General features: G+C 44.2%; 1 protein-coding gene across 7 annotated transcripts in view; it reads left to right on the top strand.

Moving 5' to 3' along the window:
- Positions 1-21,326, top strand: part of Dora (zinc finger SWIM domain-containing dorado) — a 254,430-nt gene that overhangs the window by 37,177 nt on the left and 195,927 nt on the right. For all 7 annotated transcript variants that reach the window (XM_075879288.1, XM_075879287.1, XM_075879290.1 and 4 more), the window contains exons 3-7: positions 992-1,086; positions 2,321-2,496; positions 6,837-6,944; positions 7,016-7,097; positions 13,923-14,239. In XM_075879288.1, the coding sequence (XP_075735403.1) occupies positions 992-1,086; positions 2,321-2,496; positions 6,837-6,944; positions 7,016-7,097; positions 13,923-14,239 (778 nt within the window). The remainder of the gene's footprint in view (positions 1-991; positions 1,087-2,320; positions 2,497-6,836; positions 6,945-7,015; positions 7,098-13,922; positions 14,240-21,326) is intronic.

The following is a 21,326-nucleotide window of genomic DNA, read 5'->3' as shown; positions in this document are numbered from 1 at the left end:
TTAATTATCTAAAATGCAACTTCAATGCATACTTTGTGGGTATCACCCTGGGTTTTAGGTGCTCAACTTTTTGGGCGCCTACAACTTTTAGGTATGTCAAGAATTGTGGCAAGCCACAGAAGGGAGGATCTGGCAACAAAAAACATACTTTAGCTACGTAACATGTGTGGATACACACTGAATATTTATAAATATATAGATTGAACTTGCATCACTCGGGTGAGAAAGAGACGTAAAAGTGAGAGCTGTTGCACGTTGCTTAAGCTCTCTGCTGCCAGTTAACAACACTTGGTTCTAGCATAGAGTACCTCGCATGAGACAGCGCTGAATTTTCATGCTGAAACCTACATTCTCTGTGAGGGCTTGACAGCCATCATTAAAGGTGGCACACATTTTGTGGCTTGCTTGCTCGGAGTTTTTTCGCAATGTCTCGAATTCGTGACACCGGCAGTAAAGGGTTAATTTTTTTAAAATGCAACAAATCTCATTTGAATCAATTGTTCAGGTTTCTCGGATCAGTTGTCTGATGAAAAAGCATTTCCGCATGTTATATATGGGACCAAAGTAATTAATGCTTGCCTAATTAAGGAAGTTTCTTTAAATGTAGCTCCTACTGTGTTGTATGGCATGGGACACTTGACATATGCTTGAGAGTATGCAAAACAAAAGTGTGGTTTAATGACAATTTAGTATACCACATTTGCCTTGGTACTGAGCAGAAATTTTTTGTCATTTGCTATCTTTATAGCTAATTTGGTTAATGAATAATTAGAGACTATAATTTGTTCTTTGTGATATTATGAATGCTGCCCACATTCAAAACATTCTTTCTTTCATGATTCCTTTATCCAAAATGAGTTGGCTGCTGTCTGTGAAATATTGAAAAGGGACTGCAGCATATTGTCTCCTTGCTGCGCATGTGGTTAAGCTATGATTTCTATTTTGTCCACTTATACAAGTTGCGAAGACAGATGTTTATTTTCTTTTGAAGACTTTATTCCTGCCTGGCCAATGGAAGTCCAGAAGAATTTCAAAGGGGAGAGCACCTCTTCAAGGCTAAGGCAACTAAGGACCTTCTTCAAATTGGTGTGCATATTTTTGTGTGTTTACATGCATGTCTTTTTTCTTCAATGTGCTGCTCAGGCAGTGATAGAATATTGTTGCAGCAGCAACAGAATGTTGCTGCTGCAACAATATTTTCTTGCCCCCACCATTGTCTGCAACGTGCTACCACAAGCACAGCTGCTCTCCACTGTAGGGCGAATGCAAAGGGTCCGGTCTATTCACCTGCACCAGTCGGAACTGGTTCATGGTGGTGCATGAGAAGCTCACTAATTGTACAGTGTGAATTCAGCTGTGCAGGCACAATGCGACACCCCAAACGAATGACGAGGGGCCGACAAGGTGCAGGCCTTATTTCTGTTCCCTTAATTTATGCCGTCCAACTAACACTGACTGATGGCAAACTGCACATGTGGACAGTTCGTGAGTCCCAAACATCTTGGCAAAATACACCGCATTTGTAGAGTAGAGGCATGTACGGCACTTAAGCCTAAGTGCTGCATTGTCTGATCAGCTGCACACGTGGCTGCACCAAGCCGGCACCGTCAGCGTAGGAGGTGCAGGAAAATCGTGAGCCAACTCTGCACCTCTCCTGCACCTTTTGAAACGAATGGCTAAGTGCAGCACCTCATGAACTGGTTCACGTGGTGCTGGCAAATCGAACAGACCCAAAAACACTCCTGTACTTGTATTTAAATGCATATTAAAGCACGGCAATCATTACATAGGTGCAAGAGTGCTTACAAAGGCAAATATATAGTTCTAGACCCAAAAACACTCCTGTACTTGTATTTAAATGCATGTTAAAGCACTGCAATCATTACATAGGTGCAAGAGTGCTTACAAAGGCAAATATATAGTTCTTTATTGGTAAGTGTGCATTACATTATGTTTTGAAGAAGTGACAGTCTTGACATCATTAGTTTTTTAAAAATGTTTCGAAATCTGTGTTGTCACACTGAGTAACTGCCATCATTGTTTTGGTGCTAAATTTTAAAAGCGCAACTTTGGCTTTTATTTTCAACTGTAACGATGGCCACAAGATCACACATTGATATCCAGTAGCATTCTCAAAAACTAATTTCATCTGTCTAAAGTGGTTGGATTTTTCTTACAGAGTAGTCTGAACTGTACTTTCTAACACTGCTTTCAACAGTTGTGAAATGAACAAAATTGGTTGGGACTTATGTATTACATGAAAACTCTTCAGCTAGCTGCTGTCCTCATCGGTATCTTTTTCTGCCCTTTCAATAAACAGGCTTCCACTTGAGTGCTACGGTGCATCCTCCTCAGAGCTTGCCAGTGTCCAAGGGGTCATACAACGTGGCTGTGACTTTTGATCGTTGTCGCATCACATCATGCAACTGCACTTGTAGCAGTGCTGCCTCCTGGTGCTCCCATGTGGTGGCAGTCTGCTTGCACAGGATTCACCAGGTGAATGAAAAATTTTCCTCATCCATCCTTGTCCTTGTGCAACAATCCTTATTTGCACTCCATAATGCAAGACAGCCTTAATTAAAATGTATCAGAAGAAAATACTGGAAACTTGTACACTATACACTCCTATGCAGTGCAGTGTCGATATCACAATTTTAAAAATGGGCTTAGCATATGTACATATGCTAAGCATGTGTACAGCACCAAATGGTTTATTTGAATTAGAGCATGGAATATACCAGAAACATTCAAATTTTATTCTCATTCTCTTTGAGATATTTGTGCAAGTATTGCTAAGAAAATGCTGCACATTGGCTTTATTTAGATGGGCACCTGTCGGTAATTTTCTTTTTCATAGCTTAAGCACTCATTTGATTTGCCACTAGGCTGTAATATAATGTTACATTAGAGACACCTAAAAGCTAAATAGCTCTCCGGCATTCAGTTTGTGAAGTCTGTCAACAGGTTAATGTGAAATCTCGGAAGTTGCCATGCTTCACTTTTGTATTTGTTTGCAAGGCATTCAAGTGCTTTTTGTTATTACTGTCATCTATTATAGTTTGTGTTGCTACTAGCTGGCTTGCATAAAGGATGAGATATATGGAGTATAGTGGTATTTTCTTTGTGAAGTTGGATTAAAAGTTTTTCATTTGGTTCACACTGTGTCATGGTTTAAGTCACATAATTAAATGCCTACAGCATATCTAACCTGTCAAGTCAGTGGTATATTTCAGCTTGCAGGGCTGCTTATTGCCCTCCAAGCTTAAATGTGATTGATATATAATCTACTCTCATTACAACAGACCATCATAATCCGGCAAAATGGGTCCGTATTATCTGAAGTTCGTAATATCCAAACTCCACGTGAGAGGGTGGGGTGGGGGGGTGCATGCATCACCGTGTGGCGATCGTATCGATTTCGCTCAGCAGTATTGGCCAGTCTAGTTCTACTGATCTATGCTGAATGTATTTGACAGAGCATGGTTATGAAAGACTTCGATCACCATCAGCTAAATAGCAGTACAAGTTTAAAATGAGCGAGTGCCGTTTATACTTCGTACGCTGCAGCAAAGCTTAGCCCGATAAATAGCTTCTAGCAGGTCTTTTCAGCCACTTCTCTTGATGAGCTTGGAATAAATTTTCTTATTTTTGCAAACAGGAAGCCATATTTGCTTAAATTGAGTTGCCTATTGGCCGCTAGAAGCTGTTGCTCCCATGCAGCATCAGCTGGATGGTCCTAAGTTGGTCTGAGAGTTCTGTACTGAGCAGCATCAACGCCCTTCTTACATTAATATGACGGTGCAACTCGCCTGCTTGGAGCACCAGAACGTACTCGGGAGGCATTGGTCCATTAGTCTTTGAAAACATTGGTCGTGATGCCTAACAACGTTACTGCATTGAGTGACGAATGTCTCGCGCAAAACACAAAAATGCATTATTTACACTTAGCTCGAAAAGAAAGTTGTTATAAAACATTGGTGAGCATTTTTGAGCGATGATGCAGTCACTTCGTGCTGCATTTTAGTCGCAACACTTCACCCATCGGTGTGACGAACGTGCTTTCAGATTGGCTTGGCTGGAAGCTTGACTTAACCGTAAGCCACCAATGTTTCCAGCCGAAATTTAAAATAACCGTGGCATTAGCGCGCATAGAGAGGCATGGTTAAGTTTGTTGTCGGCCCACATCAACACGGCAAAAGTACACTTTATGTGCCCAATTTCAAAGAAAAATGTCACTAATTTTGTCCATTGTAGCCGATAGTTCATTGTATTGCAGTACATTAAAAGCGAACTTCGTTCCATTAATTAATGCACAGAGCAAACTTAGGCTGAATGATGACTCATTGTATCTGAAATTCTGTTGTATGTGGGTCCTTTATAACTGGCATACTCTGAATAATATTTCCTCTGTTGTAAAACAAGGGTGTTACAGAAAATAGTACTTTTGTTTTTCTGTGATACCATTAAGCGTCCTCTGTTTTTAGTGCAGTGAGATTGCTTTGTTTGTCCTAATCGTCTGAGGTAGAGCCTTCAAATGTTTCTCCTTTTTATCGGTTTGGATTCAGATGCTGTTATCTTCCAGTGAGTTCATTGCACATGGAGCACTTTTTGGAGAATCACAGAGCCATGTTCTTGGGTCAGGCTCGCTCGCTAGTTTAACCAGGATGGACTTGTCAACACTTTTCATTCAAAGCTGTGATGGTTAAGGGCGTTCGTCACTGTGTTTGCTTATAGCGGACGAGAAAAGATTATCATGAACAATTTATTTGATGGCACGGGTGGAACGGCTGACGGCGCACGGATACGCTACCGTGTGCAGCGCCGTTGAGTCGGACGTCGCGGCCAACCCAGCCGTCAGGGTCGCAACTCCGGAGGTCCAGAATCAGGCCACGGCTCACGAGGACCACACCCGGTAGGTCTCGCCCACGAACCTGCTTCTGGCCACTGCACCCAGGCAGGAGCCGTTCTGCAGGCCCCGTCCTTGGACCTTGTACAGGCTGACGGACTCGACCTCGAACAGACACACCGGGGTTCGACCTGGCCGACACGTACGGGTCCCACATCCGGCTCAGGAACGCTGCCAGGAACTCGTCCTCTCGAGCGGCGCACCGCTTCGTCTGCCTTCGTGGCCTCAACTCTCGAGCTCTTTTTCCCACGTTCCTTCTTCTTGGCCAGGGCACCGCCAGGTACCCTCGGGTGCGCACTGCAGCTCATGAGCTCGCGGCCCACGTCCGAGTCTGGCGCGTCGCTCGGTACGGCTCGGCACCGCTCGGCGATCCTCGATTCAGCCAGAACTCCCCTGGCACCTGGATCCTCGGCCACCCTGAACCTCGCCCGGCTCCATGGTCCTCCGTACACACGCCCGCGTCTCGCCCGGCAGAACGTCTTGCTCGTCCCTTGCCGATGTGCGACGCTCTGGTGACACCAGCGCTTGATGGCGTGGGTGCGACTACGGAGCAGTCACCCCGCATCGGAGACGCGATGCTCCATGCGTGTAAATGGCCAGCCCGTCCAGCGAACAGCTTGCGTCGAGACGCGATGCTCGGCGCAACCGTGACCATTAGCCAGGCCACGTATGTTGCTGTGCCGAACGTCTGACCACAGAGACGCCTCGCCGAGATCCGCGATGTCCTCGGCAAGGAAGAGAACAGCAGGCCAGGCCGTGTCCCGAGATGCAGTACTCGTGCCGGCAACGTCACTCCAGCTGGTAGTTGGACGGCAGTAGCGTGGACAGCCGCGTTCCCTGGCCGGAACCTGGATCGCCTGCGCCCGATGCTTCGGCCCGCTGTCTCCCGTCTGCCGCTGCTTCGGCTCGTCCCCAGCCACAAAGCTTACTGCCACGTAATGGTCACACGTGGCCCAATCGTGGCACGCCACCTCAATGGGCCACCACAGGTCATCAGCTGATTCGCTGACACTCACGTGCACATTACACGCGCCTTGCCCCGCACTTCCGTCGTCGTCGTTTTCTTCACTCATCACAAAAGCGTTCATCATGATGACCATGACCCAAAGCCATCGTTGTGTTAAGAACAGTGGAATATACAGGATAACAGTCCAAACCACTATAACACACTTCTGAAACCACCAAAATGACTGTTAGGATGATTGTACTCTGAAGGAATACCTGAACAAAGAAAAGCATTTTGACTTCTGATAAATGAGGGATTTAGTACAATAATAGTTTCATATAACAGTTTCATGTATACTTTCTCAACATACTGTTGTGGCACTTTTATCAAGCCAAACCAATTTAACTTAAGCAGTCAATTCAAATTGGGTGCATTAAGCATCATTTAGGCTACGATTCATTTGTATCACAAGGGCGGCCATCAAGTTATGAGGCATGAAAATAACATACTGCTTAAAAATTACTATGCCAAAACGATAGAAAAAGCATGGTATTTATTGCATTGTAGCACCGCCACAGTGGCCCAGTGGTTAGGGTGCAAGGCTGCTCACCCAAAAGTCCTGGCTGCAGTGTTCCACTTTTTATGGAGGTGAAATGATAGCTTCGTGCGTATTGTGGGATTAAGGTGGCCATTGAAAAATCTCCGGAGGTGGGTGAGACTATCTAGTCTTCCGCTACAATGCTCAAGTGACTTTGGGATATTAAGCACCACAGACCAACCAATCATTGCATAATAGAAAATAGGCCTCATATTTAAGTCCTGCCCATTTTGCTGTTCAAGACTCCATATTCTAATAGATAGCCTGAGTCAGCACTTTTAATGCTCTGTATAAATGGACTGAGTTGAGAGTTGTGTATTATAAAGTTATTTGTCAGGCACATTGTCGGGATGAGAGTGTCATAATGATTGTGCAATACCTTGCAGCCAAACCAAGTCTGCCTGAGGGCACCAGTGTCGGAATCTCTATCAAGGCTTCATCGTGATCAGCTTCAAAAGTTTGCTCAGTATCTTATCAGTGAGCTCCCACAACAGGTAACTAGTTTAACTAGTTTATCAAAAAGTGTTACAGGGTCGACTTTCATCTTCACATGCTTTGTTTGTAGATCCTTCCCACTGCTCAGCGGTTACTGGATGAGCTGCTTTCAAGTCAGAAGACTGCCATCAACACATTGCGGGGAGCACCAGGTAATGCTGTTTGCAAGCTTTTTTCATTTTAATCATTCCTTTAGTGAATTGCATATTTAGGGCTATGCTGTACAAATAGCTATGGTGTTGGCTTTGATTATATGCTCTACTGACAAATTTCTAAGGTGCGGTAAGGTATCCAGGGGTTTGCGAGTAGTACTGCTATTTTTGGTTGCATCAAAAAGAGGTCTGATGTCACGGGAAAACAGCAACTTGTGACATACCAACAATAGCTGCCTGTTGTGGGAATTGAGGCTGGCCCGCTGCCTTTGCGCGGGCTTTCCCGCCTTTTCTGCCATTCTCATGTCCCGACATGTCTGCCCTCCTTTGCCGTCAGCCGCGCTGGGAAGGGCGGAGTGACGTTTAACTCCCTCACCCTGTAGCGGATGTTGACTGTGGCGCCGCGCGCGGGGACCCCCGAGAGGTTTTCGCGCGCTGCGTCGGGAGCGGGGAGTACAGTCCGGGACTTCAAACGGTGAGCCACGCATTCTTTTCCGTCCGTCGAGTCCCGTCGCTCGGGGCTCGTCGGACTTCGCTGACGGCGCCTCGCGCCCGATGCGAACGCTCACCTTTTGTTGCCCCGCTGCGTACTCACGGCCGAAGGGCAGTACGGTGTCCTAGTGCGTGGCCTAGCTACGCCGACCCGTCTCCCTTCGAAGCCAACGCGAGCGCCTTTGCCCTCGCTCGAGCAACCGGGCCCCCTTTGTCCCGGTGTCTCCGTGGATTACCTTTACCGCGGAGACGTGCTCGTGGCACCCTGTGTAGTACTTTGTGCCCGTGGCGTGGATAAGCCTACTTGCTTTCCCGCCGCGCCTTTTTGCAACGGGCTGTACTGCGTTTGGTGTTGCCACAATAAAGTGTTGCGACTTGAGCAGTATCGTGTTTCCCGCCACGGCGACGGTTAACGCGTGCCCTGCGGCTCGCTAAGACCGGACCCACGCTGGTGGCCGTACTCCTTCGGGATACGTGTACACCACACTGTTTGCTGCAATTAGTACATCATTCACGTAAACAACGGCGAGTCAATTGACGTCCAGAGACTATGACAGTGATTTTTGCGATTTAGGCTGCACGCAGGACGCAGATTTTGCTAAACCAGTGAAGTGTGTTGACTTTTCATGATAATGTCTTCATTTTCATGGGGCTAGATAGCAGATGCAGGGCATGCAAACTTTAAAATCGAGGTAAAATATTTTATACGTGTTGTCGGGCTCCGGTATGTGGACAGTCTTGTTAATGCATGCCAAAGAAACGAAAGATGTTTTTTTTTTGGTGTGCCTCAGAATCATGTCGGTACTCTTAAGTCTCTTTCTTTTTCCCCTTTTCTACTTGAACCCAATGCATTTAAAGTTTTACAAATAAAACACTTTGAGTCCAAAGTTGTTAATGTTTCAAATTTTTTATTCAGCTAGACAGATCTCAAACATGTTCACATATAAAGTTATGTCCTAACTTTGGCAGCATATTCATAATTACAATTTTCTTATTAGAAATAGCAAGTTGTGATAACGTGATGTCAAGTCGCAACTTCTCGGTATATTCAGGAGTATTAAATCCTGGTGAATATAAGCCTAGTAATTCAATAATACTGACACTTTCTTATTTTGGCGTCGGCTAAAGGTTAACAGGTTAGTTTTTCTTTTTGTATAGAAGACCTAATTCATAGGAGTCTGACGCCATGACAATAATCTTCTTTCTCATGGCATGTAGGGTTATTAACAAAAGTTTGACTTTTAATGTTTTATTCTGTTCTATTCATTTATGTGGTATGCACACCAGGCAATATAAATGTTAATCCCCTTCGAGCGCAATGTCCATATATGTGGACATAACTTCACGATTCGTTAGACTAGTTGCCAAAAAAAATAGGCAAGATACATTGTGTTTAGCATGACTTGAACCTCCTGCATAGTCGGGTGCGTCTTGACTTAACACTAATGTTCTGTGTGTGACTTCAGCTGATCAATTCTATGTAGCCTTTATAAAGTTCGATGGGTCCTTCAACTTGCTGCCTTCCAGGGCCAACATCAAAGCCATTATCTCGCTTTCTTCTTAATGTGCAGAATCAAAATTAAATTGCTGTGGTGTCTCGAGTCTAACATTTAATTCTCTCTATGCATAAATGGAATATGACTGGTTTCAGAGTAGTTAGATATTAAATTGCATACTAATTTGATTAATTACTGCAACTCTCACAAAAGATCTCTCTTTTTCTTTTTGTAATATAATATCAAGTGTTGTGGAGTTGTGTTGTGTCAATTTGACACATTTGTAGGCTGTCTGTTATAATTCATGCCTGAAGGGGTTCTAAGATACAAGATTTGTGTGTGCCCGATTTCTGCCCAGCCAGGAAGCATAACGTCTAGTTCAGTATCAGCCTAGAGTAGTTTCTTCAAACTATAAAGCATCGATTTAACACTTTCCTGTCAGCAGGAAAAGAAGGCATTTTTGGGTGCTCCAGTAAACATTTGTTTTTACTGCTACATTAAATGCTTTATATTATAATGTATAGATCAATTTGTAACAGAAAAATTGTGCGTTTTAATAGTATTATTTTCAAACAAACATTTAAAAATATTTTTTGTGGAAAAAATTTTATGAAAGTATTTGTAAGAAAAAACGAGAAAACTCCATAAAACCATGGATTATGCTTTGCACCAACGCAACCTGAAAAATTTCCAAATATACATTTTAAAGAAGAATGCTATATGCAACATTACTGCATATACGAACTTTCTATCTGTACAAGTTAATTTTATACAAAAAAAAGTTAGCCATAGTGGCTCTTACGAGGCGCCGTGCGGCACTGCGGATCGCAATGCCGAGGTCAACACCCGGTCGTCTTCTCACGCAAAACTCCACTCTCTGTGCCGCCGACAGGTGATCCCATCCAAACGACGTTTACACCCTGCAGATAACCGCGACCTTTAGAACACGCTGGATGTCTTTAGATCTGATTGTCGCCACGATGAAACGGTTCGGAGTAAAAAACCGAACTAATCGGCGAGAGCTGTTTACTATCCGGGGCTACTCTACGCACTTTCACCGTCTGTGCTCAAGTCTGATGAATCAGTCATTTACCGAGTCTTCGCTGCTACCACGATCACAAAATTCTGATGTAGACTCATCAGAATCCATTGAAATTTGCCGTTTTCGAGGGGCAGCCACGTGCGACGTTGACGCCATGTCGGAAACAAAACGAGCGCTCGTCCAGCACGACGTCTAAAACATGCTTTAAAGAAACCCTCCCGCAGCGAAAAAAGAAAACACAAAAGGGAAACTAGAGAAAGAGTTCTCCTTTTATGCACTGGATGGCGCTCGTTGTCCCAGAGCGCTCCGAACGCGAGAAAATGTTTATTGAAGCAATCGGCAGCATACTGTTGATGAAGATAGGCGCAGACAGGAAAGTGTTAAGAGCATTGGGCATTAATGGTGCAACAATGCTCACTCCCTAGGGAGCCCAGTCCTAATACAAACTTTTTTTGCCAGGTGTGCAAATATTTTTGGCTAAATTGCAGTGAAAATAATTAAATGCTTCTGATTTTCAGAATTACTTTATGAAGGGTATTTGACAAAGTGCGATCTGATGGATGCCAAATTTGGTTGGACATTTTATTATATAAAACTGTAGCACCTCAAAGAATTTTGTTTGTGAGGTGAACATTTTCAACACTGACATGCCCTCGGTTGTCATTTCCTGTTCAGCTTAGCTACTCTTGCTTAAAGGTGCCCTGCAACACTTTTTCAACGTGGTCAGAAAATGTTGCGGATCGATAGACGAGAGTCCCGAGAACACCTGAGCCAAACATTGTTGTGCAGCATGCGGCTTGGAATTTACAATTCATTTTCAAAGTTCCCTGTTCTTTCTACAAATGATGCCATGTACCCAAATGACTGTGCCGCATGCCTAAATTCACTGCCATTGGTTGATTTGAGCATAGGGAGCTGCATAGTTACCGAGACTGCCATGTGCTGTCCACCCGCGCACTCACGGTCAGACTGAAAGTAAAGCAAGCGTTCAAAAAAAAAAAAAAAAAAACCACTTAACGTGGCTAGCAGAGGACTTTTCTTTTTTTTTTCTCTGTTCAGTCCTTTCCAGCTTAGCTTCCAGTGCGCTCATTGGGACAAAAGAGAGAAAGCAGTTGCAGCGTGCAACAAATGTCTCTTAACTTCTTTCGAACTTGACGGATTCTAACAACTAAAAAAAATTGTGGCAGTCGGTTTGTAAGGCAATCTCCTCTTTTACTGAAGCCATTTGATGGTTACTTAGAGAAGTTTTGCAGGGCCCCTTAAATGTATTTTTGCTAATATACATCAGGTTAAGGCCAGTAGGAATGTCTTGGTTTTAGTAAATATTGTTACTGAGGTCCTTGCCAGTCAAAAAGTTTTTTTTAACCACTGGAAGTAAGTTCACCGAAATTTGTTATAATTATTGTTTGTAAATGCACTCTATTTTTTATCAATATAGCAACTATTGCAGAATCTTTCCTTACTAAGGAACCAAGAGATATCAGTCTCACTCATTTTGTACCTTGAACTGGCATTTGAACCTTGAACTTGAAGCTGGCAGAGCTGTACTGAATATGAGAACACGAATAAGGACCCTAAGTCACTTTGCTTTCAATAATTTAGTTTAACAGAACTTATTGGTAATAAAAGAAGCCTTTTTGTATTTTCATAACATCTGATTTAACAGGACTAAAAGGCTGAGGTGGCAACCTGAGTTACACGATTTTCAAATATGTACTGCCGACTCTACATCTTTGAAGTAACAAAGCAGTGAGCTAGGCCAGTTGGTACAAAGATGTGAAGAATCATAGACCAGTCAGCTCATTTTCAGTTTGTTACAAAACATACACATGCACATACACGGTATGAAGGTACTTTTATACAGAGTAGGAGAGAAAACGCACACATAGTAGGTATTTTTGTACAAGGTAAGAGAAACATTTGACTTGAATCTAGAGTGCAAGTTGGCTTCGGAAAGAGGTGTTCTATAGTCTATAACAACCTTGTGATCAATCGAGAAATCTCAAAACAGCAAACAACTTTATAAAGCTTTCTTTCCCGCATACACACTGCGCTTGTGTTTGTGCCTTCTCTGTTGTCGCTTTTTCGCACAGTTTTGTAGAATTAGCAACTAGCCGAGCGTTCAGTCCTCTTTAAGTTATATTACTAATTGCATGGGCTTTTTTCCATTTGTTACTTTTCTGTGCTTGTGTGTTTGCCTTCTCTGTTTCCTGTCGCTTTTTTGCGCAGTTTTGTAGTTAGATATAGCTTTCGTAGTCTATGAAAGTACATTAGACTCAGTACAGGCATCAGCAGTCAGTCAAGGCATCAGCAGTGTTTGAAACATTGTCACTAAAGGGTATTAAAACATATGTTTCGTGGCTTTATCTGGAGTCTGAGAGAAAAATGAGTCACATTCGCCATATAATACAGTTCTTATTGTCAGGTTTTTGAATGTTGGGGGTCAAGAGTAATTGTACTTTGCAATTATCGTATGTAGTATCTTAGTTCACATTACTGATTGAATATTAAGCCTAAGAGTTCTCTAGCCATGCCCAAAGGAGCATCTCTTATTTTGAAAAAGTGTGACTTTACTAAAATTACTGGCTATTTGATTGTCTGTGTGTTTCCCATTTTCGGGGAAATTGTGGAGAAGCTTCTTAAATTCCATCTGCGGCGGCTGCATTCTAAATGGAGGCGAAAATGCTGTAGGCCCATGTGCTCAGATTTGGGTGCACTTGAAAGAACCCTAGGTGGTCGAAATTTCCAGAGTCCTCCACTGCAACGTCTCGCATAATTATATGGTGGTTTTGGGACGTTAAACTCCATACATCAATCAGCCTTTACATATGACTGCAAAAATTCCACTTCCTTAGTAATGGATAATTTGGCTTTCATCATGAATAATAATTTATTTACATAGGCTGCTTATTCTGATGAGGGTCATTGCAGGAAGGAACAGTATAAGTACTATTGAATGATATGTAGGGTTCAATGTCCCAAAACTACGATATTATTATGAGAGAGGCCGTAGTGGAAGGCTCTGGTAATTTCGACTGCCTGGGGTTCCTTAACGTGCACCTAAACCTCGGCACACGGTCCTACAGCATTTTTCGCCTCTATCGAAAATGCAGCCGTCTCAGTCGGGATTCGATACAAGACATTGTAATAGGCAAACAGTGAAAAGTTGCACATGACGAAGTGTACTTGGTCGAGCATAAAAAATAGCATGCTAAAGTGGGGCAGTGAAATGAAGCACACAGACACAGCACTGCGTATTGTGCTTGCTTCATTTTGTAGTCCCATTTTGGTGCGCTGTTTTCATGTACTAACTGGGCTGCCTGAAGTCAGTGTTGTAGCTGGTTTTTTAACGCAAAAATTTGCACACTACGCTTCGCAAAGAATAATATTATTTAGATAGATTCCTATGTGTGCTTATAAGGTCTGCCTACAATGCGTTTCAGCAGATCAGATAAACTAAGAGGACGCTTAGATTTCATTTTTAAGCGTGCATCGCGATAATTTTGCCAGGCCCTGTTCGCGTTTGAATCTCAATTATTTGCTATGCTTCACTTCTCGGCAGACACGTCAACCAATTATGCTCATCACAATGGACATGTAAACTGTCCTAGTGCACCTACTGCTACTAGAGTTGACACTATGCATCTGTAAGGTAATACTTGCACCAACGTAGCTGAACTATAGCTGAGCCTTTTGCGGCAGGTTCACAGCTTTCAACGACCCATTTGTCATTTAAGTAACATAGCCTCAGCTATGTTAAATACTTCTGCTTTTCTTTTTCTTTTGCTGACACAGATCCGACGGCTGGAGCATCTGCATATGAACAGACGACATGGTGCCTTGATGAGGGAACCTTGCACGAAAATATACGAAAGATTCTTATTAAGCTTTGTGTCCCATCACCGATGGTGTTTAGCGATGTCAACTATCTGTCCTCAACAGCACCACCAGCAGCCACTGAATGGTGCAGCCTACTCCGCCCACTTCGTGGCAGGGAGCCCGAGGGCATGTGGAATCTGCTGTCTATTGTTCGTGAAATGTTTCGTCGTTCAGATCGCAATGCCATCCCTCTTCTGCAGATCTTGACGGAAGAAGTTTTGGCCTGCGAACAGGTGCGTGCATTGCTCAAATTGAGACTTTGTTGCATGCTTGGCAATGGAAGAAGTGTGTGTTCAGGGCATTTTATTTTTTCTTGGTCCATATAGGAGCATTTTTCTGAAACAGAGGGTAATGTTGCATAGGCACTCACCATGACTGTCACTAGGATGCCGCACTGCTGTGCACGAATATCAATCTATGAAGCATTGATCAACATAGCCTTTGCCATGCACAGTATATGGCTTACTTGCAGAGCAAGGAAAATAACCTTGAACACTACACTTTTACATCGTGATTCTATTACATCGTGATTCTAATTTGTCAAGAATGCATCAGCATGCACCATCCTCCATTGTTTGCTTGTCTCAACTTAATCAATCAACAGGCAACCACACGCCTCCTCCTCTAGCTAAACAAACTGTGGCTACTCATGTTACACTCAAGTGCTTATGGAGCACTTAAAACGATCTTGGAGATGATTTATGGCTGATGTAACAACTTTTCAAGCTGAGACGGCTTATGGCCTAATGTGCACTGTCTTCTCATGCACCTTTAGGGTGATACAATTTAGGAAGGCTGCAAGAGCGCTCAGATGACGGAAGGCTGGCAGCCTGACTCCTGTGTAACTAAAGAAATACTGGTCTCATGTACTCTGCAATGCTGTCCTAGGGTAGGATTACCGACCAAGTAGGAGATGATGTCACTCTAGAGTTCACATTGTTTTATGCAGCTTGTGTGTGTTGGCCAGATGAAAATGTGACTACCTCCTTAGTGGCGTTGACTAGGGTGTTGTGGGCTGTGCAATTGCATTTTGGAGGCATCTTGAACCATAAGCAACCATAATGTACACTGTCTTCTCATGCACCTTTAGGGTGATACAATTTAGGAAGGCTGCAAGAGCGCTCAAATGACGGAAGGCTGGCAGCCTGACTCCTGTGTAACTAAAGAAATACTGGTCTCATGTACTCTGCAATGCTGTCCTAGGGCAGGATTACCGACCAAGTAGGAGATGATGTCACTCTAGAGTTCACATTGTTTTATGCAGCTTGTGTGTGTCAGCCAGATGAAAATGTGACTGCCTCCTTAGTGGCGTTGACTAGGGTGTTGTGGGCTGTGCAATTGCATTTTGGAGGCATCTTGAACCATAAGCAACCAGAAGCTTTCACTCCCCGTTACTGAAACTGTAGCTAACATTAAGATTAGGGCATGGTTTTTGTTGTCATTGAGTGAAATTGCTTTATGTTTGTATATAGTACAGTGCCTATTAATGGAAATAGTAAGCAAACATTTACACTAGTTTATACTACCGACAAAAACTATGCAGCGTATCTTGTGTAGTTTTCAATACGTTAAACATTTCAGGAATGTTTTTCTAGGTTTAAGCTACCTTAGATGTTCTGCTCATTGTGTCCTTACTGACTGCTTTAAATTTAGTTACTTTTTCAGGGCTATCAGTTATTCAAGCAAGCTACGTACACTCTTGCGAGTTAAAATTATTGAACAATTTTTGCAAAATATTTCGAGTGTTACACTCAAACCTGAATACAATGAACACGGATACGACGAAATATCGGTTATAACAAAGTAAATGAAAAAGTCTTGCAATAGTTACAGTGCTAGGAATAATTTTTATAAAAAATTTTTGGATATAACAAGATTATTTTCTTGTAAGATACTAGTTAGTTGTAATGAGGTTTGAGTGTAGTGTTAAATGGAGTGTAGTATCTTGTCATGTGTATGTTTTCCATCAACACAAGCTACTCCTTAACTATGATGTAATTGTATAGCTTTGAATTCACTTCAACAACGATTATGAGGCCATAGGCTTGTTCGCATTTTTGCGATTCGGACAGTAAACTGTAAGAGCTTTTTTATTTATTTACTTATTTTCACTGTAGAGACAGTTTGTGCATTCACCAGGAGCACTCGCAAGAAAACTTCCTGTTTATCTTGTTTTTAGCATAATTTTAGCCTACATTACTGGCCGCGGCTGCTTGCATTTCAACGTTATCTATTCCAATCAAGTGGCCGCTCCGCGGGCACTGGTTTGTAGGGCCAGGATACAGTCTGTAATAGCTATTTGCTATTGCAAGTCAGAATGTTGCGTTTCCTGAGAGATAAAGGCAGACAAAGTGCGTAGATTTGTTCTGTCCACTTCATGAAATGCAACTAACGCTCAATGCGTAACCATTGGCACAGATGCGATGCTCAGACATTAGTCGAAGGTGCCCATTTACAAGAAACACGTCGGATGCCGTCGTCTGTCTCAGTGACCAGAGTTGCCAAGCACCGCTGAGCAAACAGTCACCCCAAAACATGCCCCCCCCCCCCCCACCAATAAAATGGCGGCGCTTCTAGGAATAAGCCCCAAATAAGCGGGAGTTAAACAAACGCTCGTGTTCTTGAGGATAATTGCATTGTAGTACAATAAAAGCTCTTTTATCCAGATCTCATTAACTCGGTTATTTGGTTAACTCGGACATGCAGTGGGTTCCCGACAAAACTGTGTATATTTCAATGGTGTAAAATGCTCGTTAAGGCCGTGTACTCAGATTTGGGTGCACGTTAAAGAACCCCAGCTGGTCTAAATTTCCGGAGCCCTCCACTACGGCGTCTCTCATAATCATATGGTGGTTTTGGGACGTTAAACCCCACAAATCAAATCAAATGCTCGTTAAGGGGAGACGCTACTCGAAAACACTTTTTCTTTAGTTTTCAAGTTAGGGTTTCCAAAATTTAGCTACAGAGATATTTTTTCATGTAGATTCCAAAGCTGTTATCAGATTTTGTGTGGCCTGATTACTTTTAAAGTTATTATACATGCAATAGCAAAACAAAGGTATTTTTACTCTCGCTTTTTCGACATCAAAACTTTTGTGTAGATGTTTGTGTAATAGTTTATTATGCTTGTCATGAACTACTGTGTGCATTTAAGAGGTTAAAATTATGAGAAAAAAAAGCTGTCTTGGTATGTTTTTATTGATAATGGCTATGTATCATAAATCAGAATAGATAACGGCACTCTACACACCTTGAAGAATGTGTGTGCCAGGTTTCAAAGCAATAGGACAATTTTAAGGGGATGAAACTATGTGAGTAAAATGTGACCGTGGCCAAAAATTTCAAAATGAGAAAAACACGTTTGAAAGTTTGAAACATGTTTACTAATTAGGGTGCACTTGCAAACACTCTAAAGTGTGTTCAATGCACAGGCAGTATGTCCAGGAGCTGGCCACGGTGACTAGAATTCACCCGCACTGTATGCAACTCCTTCGCGGTCCTTCCGAGCGGAGTCCTGTAGGCGAGCTCTCGTGGCCGATGCGCGGCGGTGAGCCCTCGCCTCAGCAGTCTGTTGGGCATTCATCTTCTGAATGCGCCTCTTGTCACTGTAGTCCCCCAGGGTGGTCAAGCTTGCTGTTGGTAGAACACCAAGCTCCTCCAGGACCACCTCGAAGCTTGCATGGCCCCGGTTATACCAGAGCACAGCAATGGCTGTGGCAGTCTCCACAGCACTTCGGGAAGCAAACTTTGTTTTTGGGCACAGCAGCCACACCTTGCTGTTGAGAGACTCAGCAGCGTTCCGAGTTTTCCCTCGAAGGCATCGGGCCAGCAGCTTCTCGTCAGAAAGGCGCTTGTATATGGCAGCAGTGCCCGGCCCTGTGCCTTTGTCAGAAGTGGTGTATGCTGTGATGCAGGCTCGCCCATTGCTTCAGCACGCTTGTGCTTGCACCACGATTCTTGGCCTGGTGGGCAGACGTTGTGGCTGCCAGCACCATCAGTGTAGGAAGAGTGAAAGTAGGACGCCCATATGGCAGTGTACATGTCCCGTAGGTTGCCTCTATTGCCCGTGATGGCGATCTGATAATATGTCTGCAGCTTTTCAATGGTGGCAGGCTTGAGCTTCTCGCCTCTGGGCAGTGGTGTCGGCAATTTGCGTATGCCAGTGCCTAGGCGCTTCGCAACATGATTAGTGCAGTCCTCCTTGCAGATGGCACCTGCACCGTACATCTTGGCATCACAAACCCTGTTATATGCTTTGCTGTCGCCATCACTAAGAAATGTGAAGCGAAGTGGAGTCTCATACAGCAAAGTGCGCTCCCATATCCGTAGTGCTGCTTCAGCTTCCATGCCATGAGCGGAGCTATCGGTGTTCTTCTCACAGACAGGTCTGTGGTAGGCCTGCCAGATTTCCTCTTCAGAGCCCATGTCGTTGTGTAGACTGCAAGCGTGGCAGTAATTCGACAGGACTTCGAAATCTAAGCACAGGCCGGTGTTTAGGGAGATAGCCGCGCAGACTCCGTTTGGGCTTTTATGGCCCCATTTCTGCCAAGTTATGTCATACATTACGGCCACGTCACTACCATCAACCACCTGCTTTGTTACGGCTCTTGCCTAGTTGATATTTTCGGTTACAGCCCTCATAGCAGCATCTTGAACCTTCTTGCTGATTGCCTGGAAGGTTTTGTGGTGTATGGGCTTCGCTAGTCCAACAATCGCACAAAACCGCGAAAGCTGGTCATGTCCGATGCCTATGGCACGCGAGGCTAACAACAGCTTTCACATTAGCCGCGAAGCTATCGCGCGAGCTGCTGTTGCCGTAGTGCCCCACCTCCGCGCAGTCGTCAGATGCTGTGGCGGCTTCGCCGGAGGCAACACGCCTCGATGTATGTGTCGAAGAGAGAACACCAGACGCGCACTCGCTGTTCTCACACCACAACTCGAGACAGGACGACAGTCCTTTGTGCCGTTCTGCCACCTCGCAAACAACAAGTTTGTGTTCACGACAAGACGGGCACTCCGCTCCGCCCACAAGTGCCGTCATCGCATCGATGTCGCACAGCACTGCTGATGATACGCCATCACGCGCATGCCTTTGGTTTTTCTAAAAAAACTCCAGTTTTTTTGTGAGGCGCTGACGAAGTTTGCGGCAGCGTCGAGGCCGCCGGCGAAGTCACTGTCGCGATCGTTGCCAACACTGAGGTTAGGCCTAGACCTCTCCGGGCCGTTCATCTTTGCCGCAGTCTGACGACACACTTTACGAAGTTTTCCCACATACTTGTTTATCGTCCGGTACTTTTTCACTTTGTACACCTGCTTTCTGGCAGGATTCATCACGTAACTAATTGAATAAATTCTTGCGAAGTTCAGCTTGCGATGCAGCGCGGGGCCGAAGGGACAAGCGGGCACTGCGCTAGCCAATGGCGCGCTCGCTACGGCACCACGTGACGCGCCGCAGCGAATCAAACGGCACGCAGGGGCGTTCAAAAAAGGCTTTTTTATAGTATCTTTTCTTTCCGGACGAGACTTTCCGAGCCTGTCTTCGAGAGAGCAGGGACAACTCTACCCGCCTAAGTGATTACAAATGGTGCACGGTGCCGCTGCCTCGAGATACCGGGGCCGGGAAAACGTCGATTTCGGCAGATTTCAGCGATTTTCTAGGTCTCCGGGGCTTACTTGAGCGCATTTTTCAGTAACTTCTGACACGAATTACCGATTGAAATTTATTTCTGGTAAACATTAATGTTTAAAGAATCTAATACGACTGAAAACAAAAGTGAAAATTTCCGGAAAAAACGTGATTTTTGACCCGCGTCTTCTTTTAATTCGGAGGGATTCAGACCTGAACCGGTTAACATGAATGATCCCAGGGAGGGCTATCGGTGCTACATGCTTTTGTTCACAGATTCCGGTTACTGAAAGCATGAAGCCCCAGCTCTGCTGCTGTAACCGGCGGCAGAAGCGCTTGGGCCGCCGGTGCATCCAGTGTCTGCAATATGTGCCGCACATGGCGCCGCACAGGACGGTTTGCGCAGCCGCTGCTACCTCAGTTGCCCGCGACGCCTACGCTGCTGATTTATTTGCGTTGTGACTTCGCGTTTAGTGTGTGCAGCTCGGGTACACCAAAAGAGTTGACTGTTGGGTGAGTTGGTGCTTTGACATAGAAACTGTCGTTATGTTCTCAGGCTGTGTTCGTGCCTGTTGATGATTGTGCGGCCATTGTTGGTTAGCCAAATGATAATGACATATTATTGAAAGTGCTTGAAGAGGATCAGAATTACTCACTGTTCCGATGATGACACTCAAGATGAGCCGACGCGACATAGCACCGTGCAAGAGGCCACCGAAGCTCTCGCTGTCCTCGCGGAGTTGTGCATCTGTTCTTGCGACAGCGAGCGTCCACAGCACCACCACATGGGGTTGAAGAAGATAGTTCTAGCACTGATTCCGATGACAAGGCAGACTAAGTTGACGCAGTTTTTCATGAAATAAAGATTTGTCTGTGCAGAGTACATCTTTCTTTTGTTTTGATGGTTCATTCGATAATCTGGAATTCGGTTAACTCGGACATTTTTACCAGTCCTTCAGGTCCGTGTTAACGAGCTTTTACTGTACCGAAAAAAAATGCTACGAATACATCAGGAAGGTGTACAAACATACATTTTGCATGGTGAGGATAGGTGCATGATAAAGGCAAGAATTTTTCTAGCCTTACACACAGTCATCGTCACTGACACTTGACAGATCAGGATAATTTACGGCATCCACGTTCGCGGAACCATCTCTCTCTTTATTCACTAAGAAACCACAAAATATACTTTTTTTTTTCGCACCTCATGAACACTGTGCATGAGCTAATCGGCATCATACAATCATTCACATAAACTGATAAAACCTTCAACGTAGACGATGTAATCTCGCATCATAAGGACATCATGTCTCATGAGGACGTATGTCAGTCACTCTTTGGTTTTGCTGAATGATGGAGAAATTGGATTGTTGAACAATTTAGTGCTGCATGCAAACATGTAATGAATTAGACCCTGGAAAGCAATGAATGAGAGAGTAACAAGAGGTCACCCTTTTATAGATTGTAAACGAGACAGCCTTTGCAGGTGCTAGGTGTGACTACATCACGAAGGACAAATTGAGTTGCACTGCATGCATGTGTTCGGATATACAAGTGAAAGCCAGCATGCAGCTTTGGAAGGGAAAAAAAAAATAACATAACGGAGACATCTGTGCTTGGAAAAAATTCCAAATATTCCCGAAGCATTGGCAGCACATGCCAAGCAAAACAAATGGTTGAAAAAGGCGCGTGTT

The sequence above is a fragment of the Rhipicephalus microplus genome, chromosome X, assembly GCF_043290135.1.
Source record: "Rhipicephalus microplus isolate Deutch F79 chromosome X, USDA_Rmic, whole genome shotgun sequence".
NCBI classification, from domain to species: domain Eukaryota; kingdom Metazoa; phylum Arthropoda; class Arachnida; order Ixodida; family Ixodidae; genus Rhipicephalus; species Rhipicephalus microplus.
The sequence above is the reverse complement of the archived record's forward strand: the minus strand, read 5'-3'. Positions and strand labels throughout refer to the sequence as shown.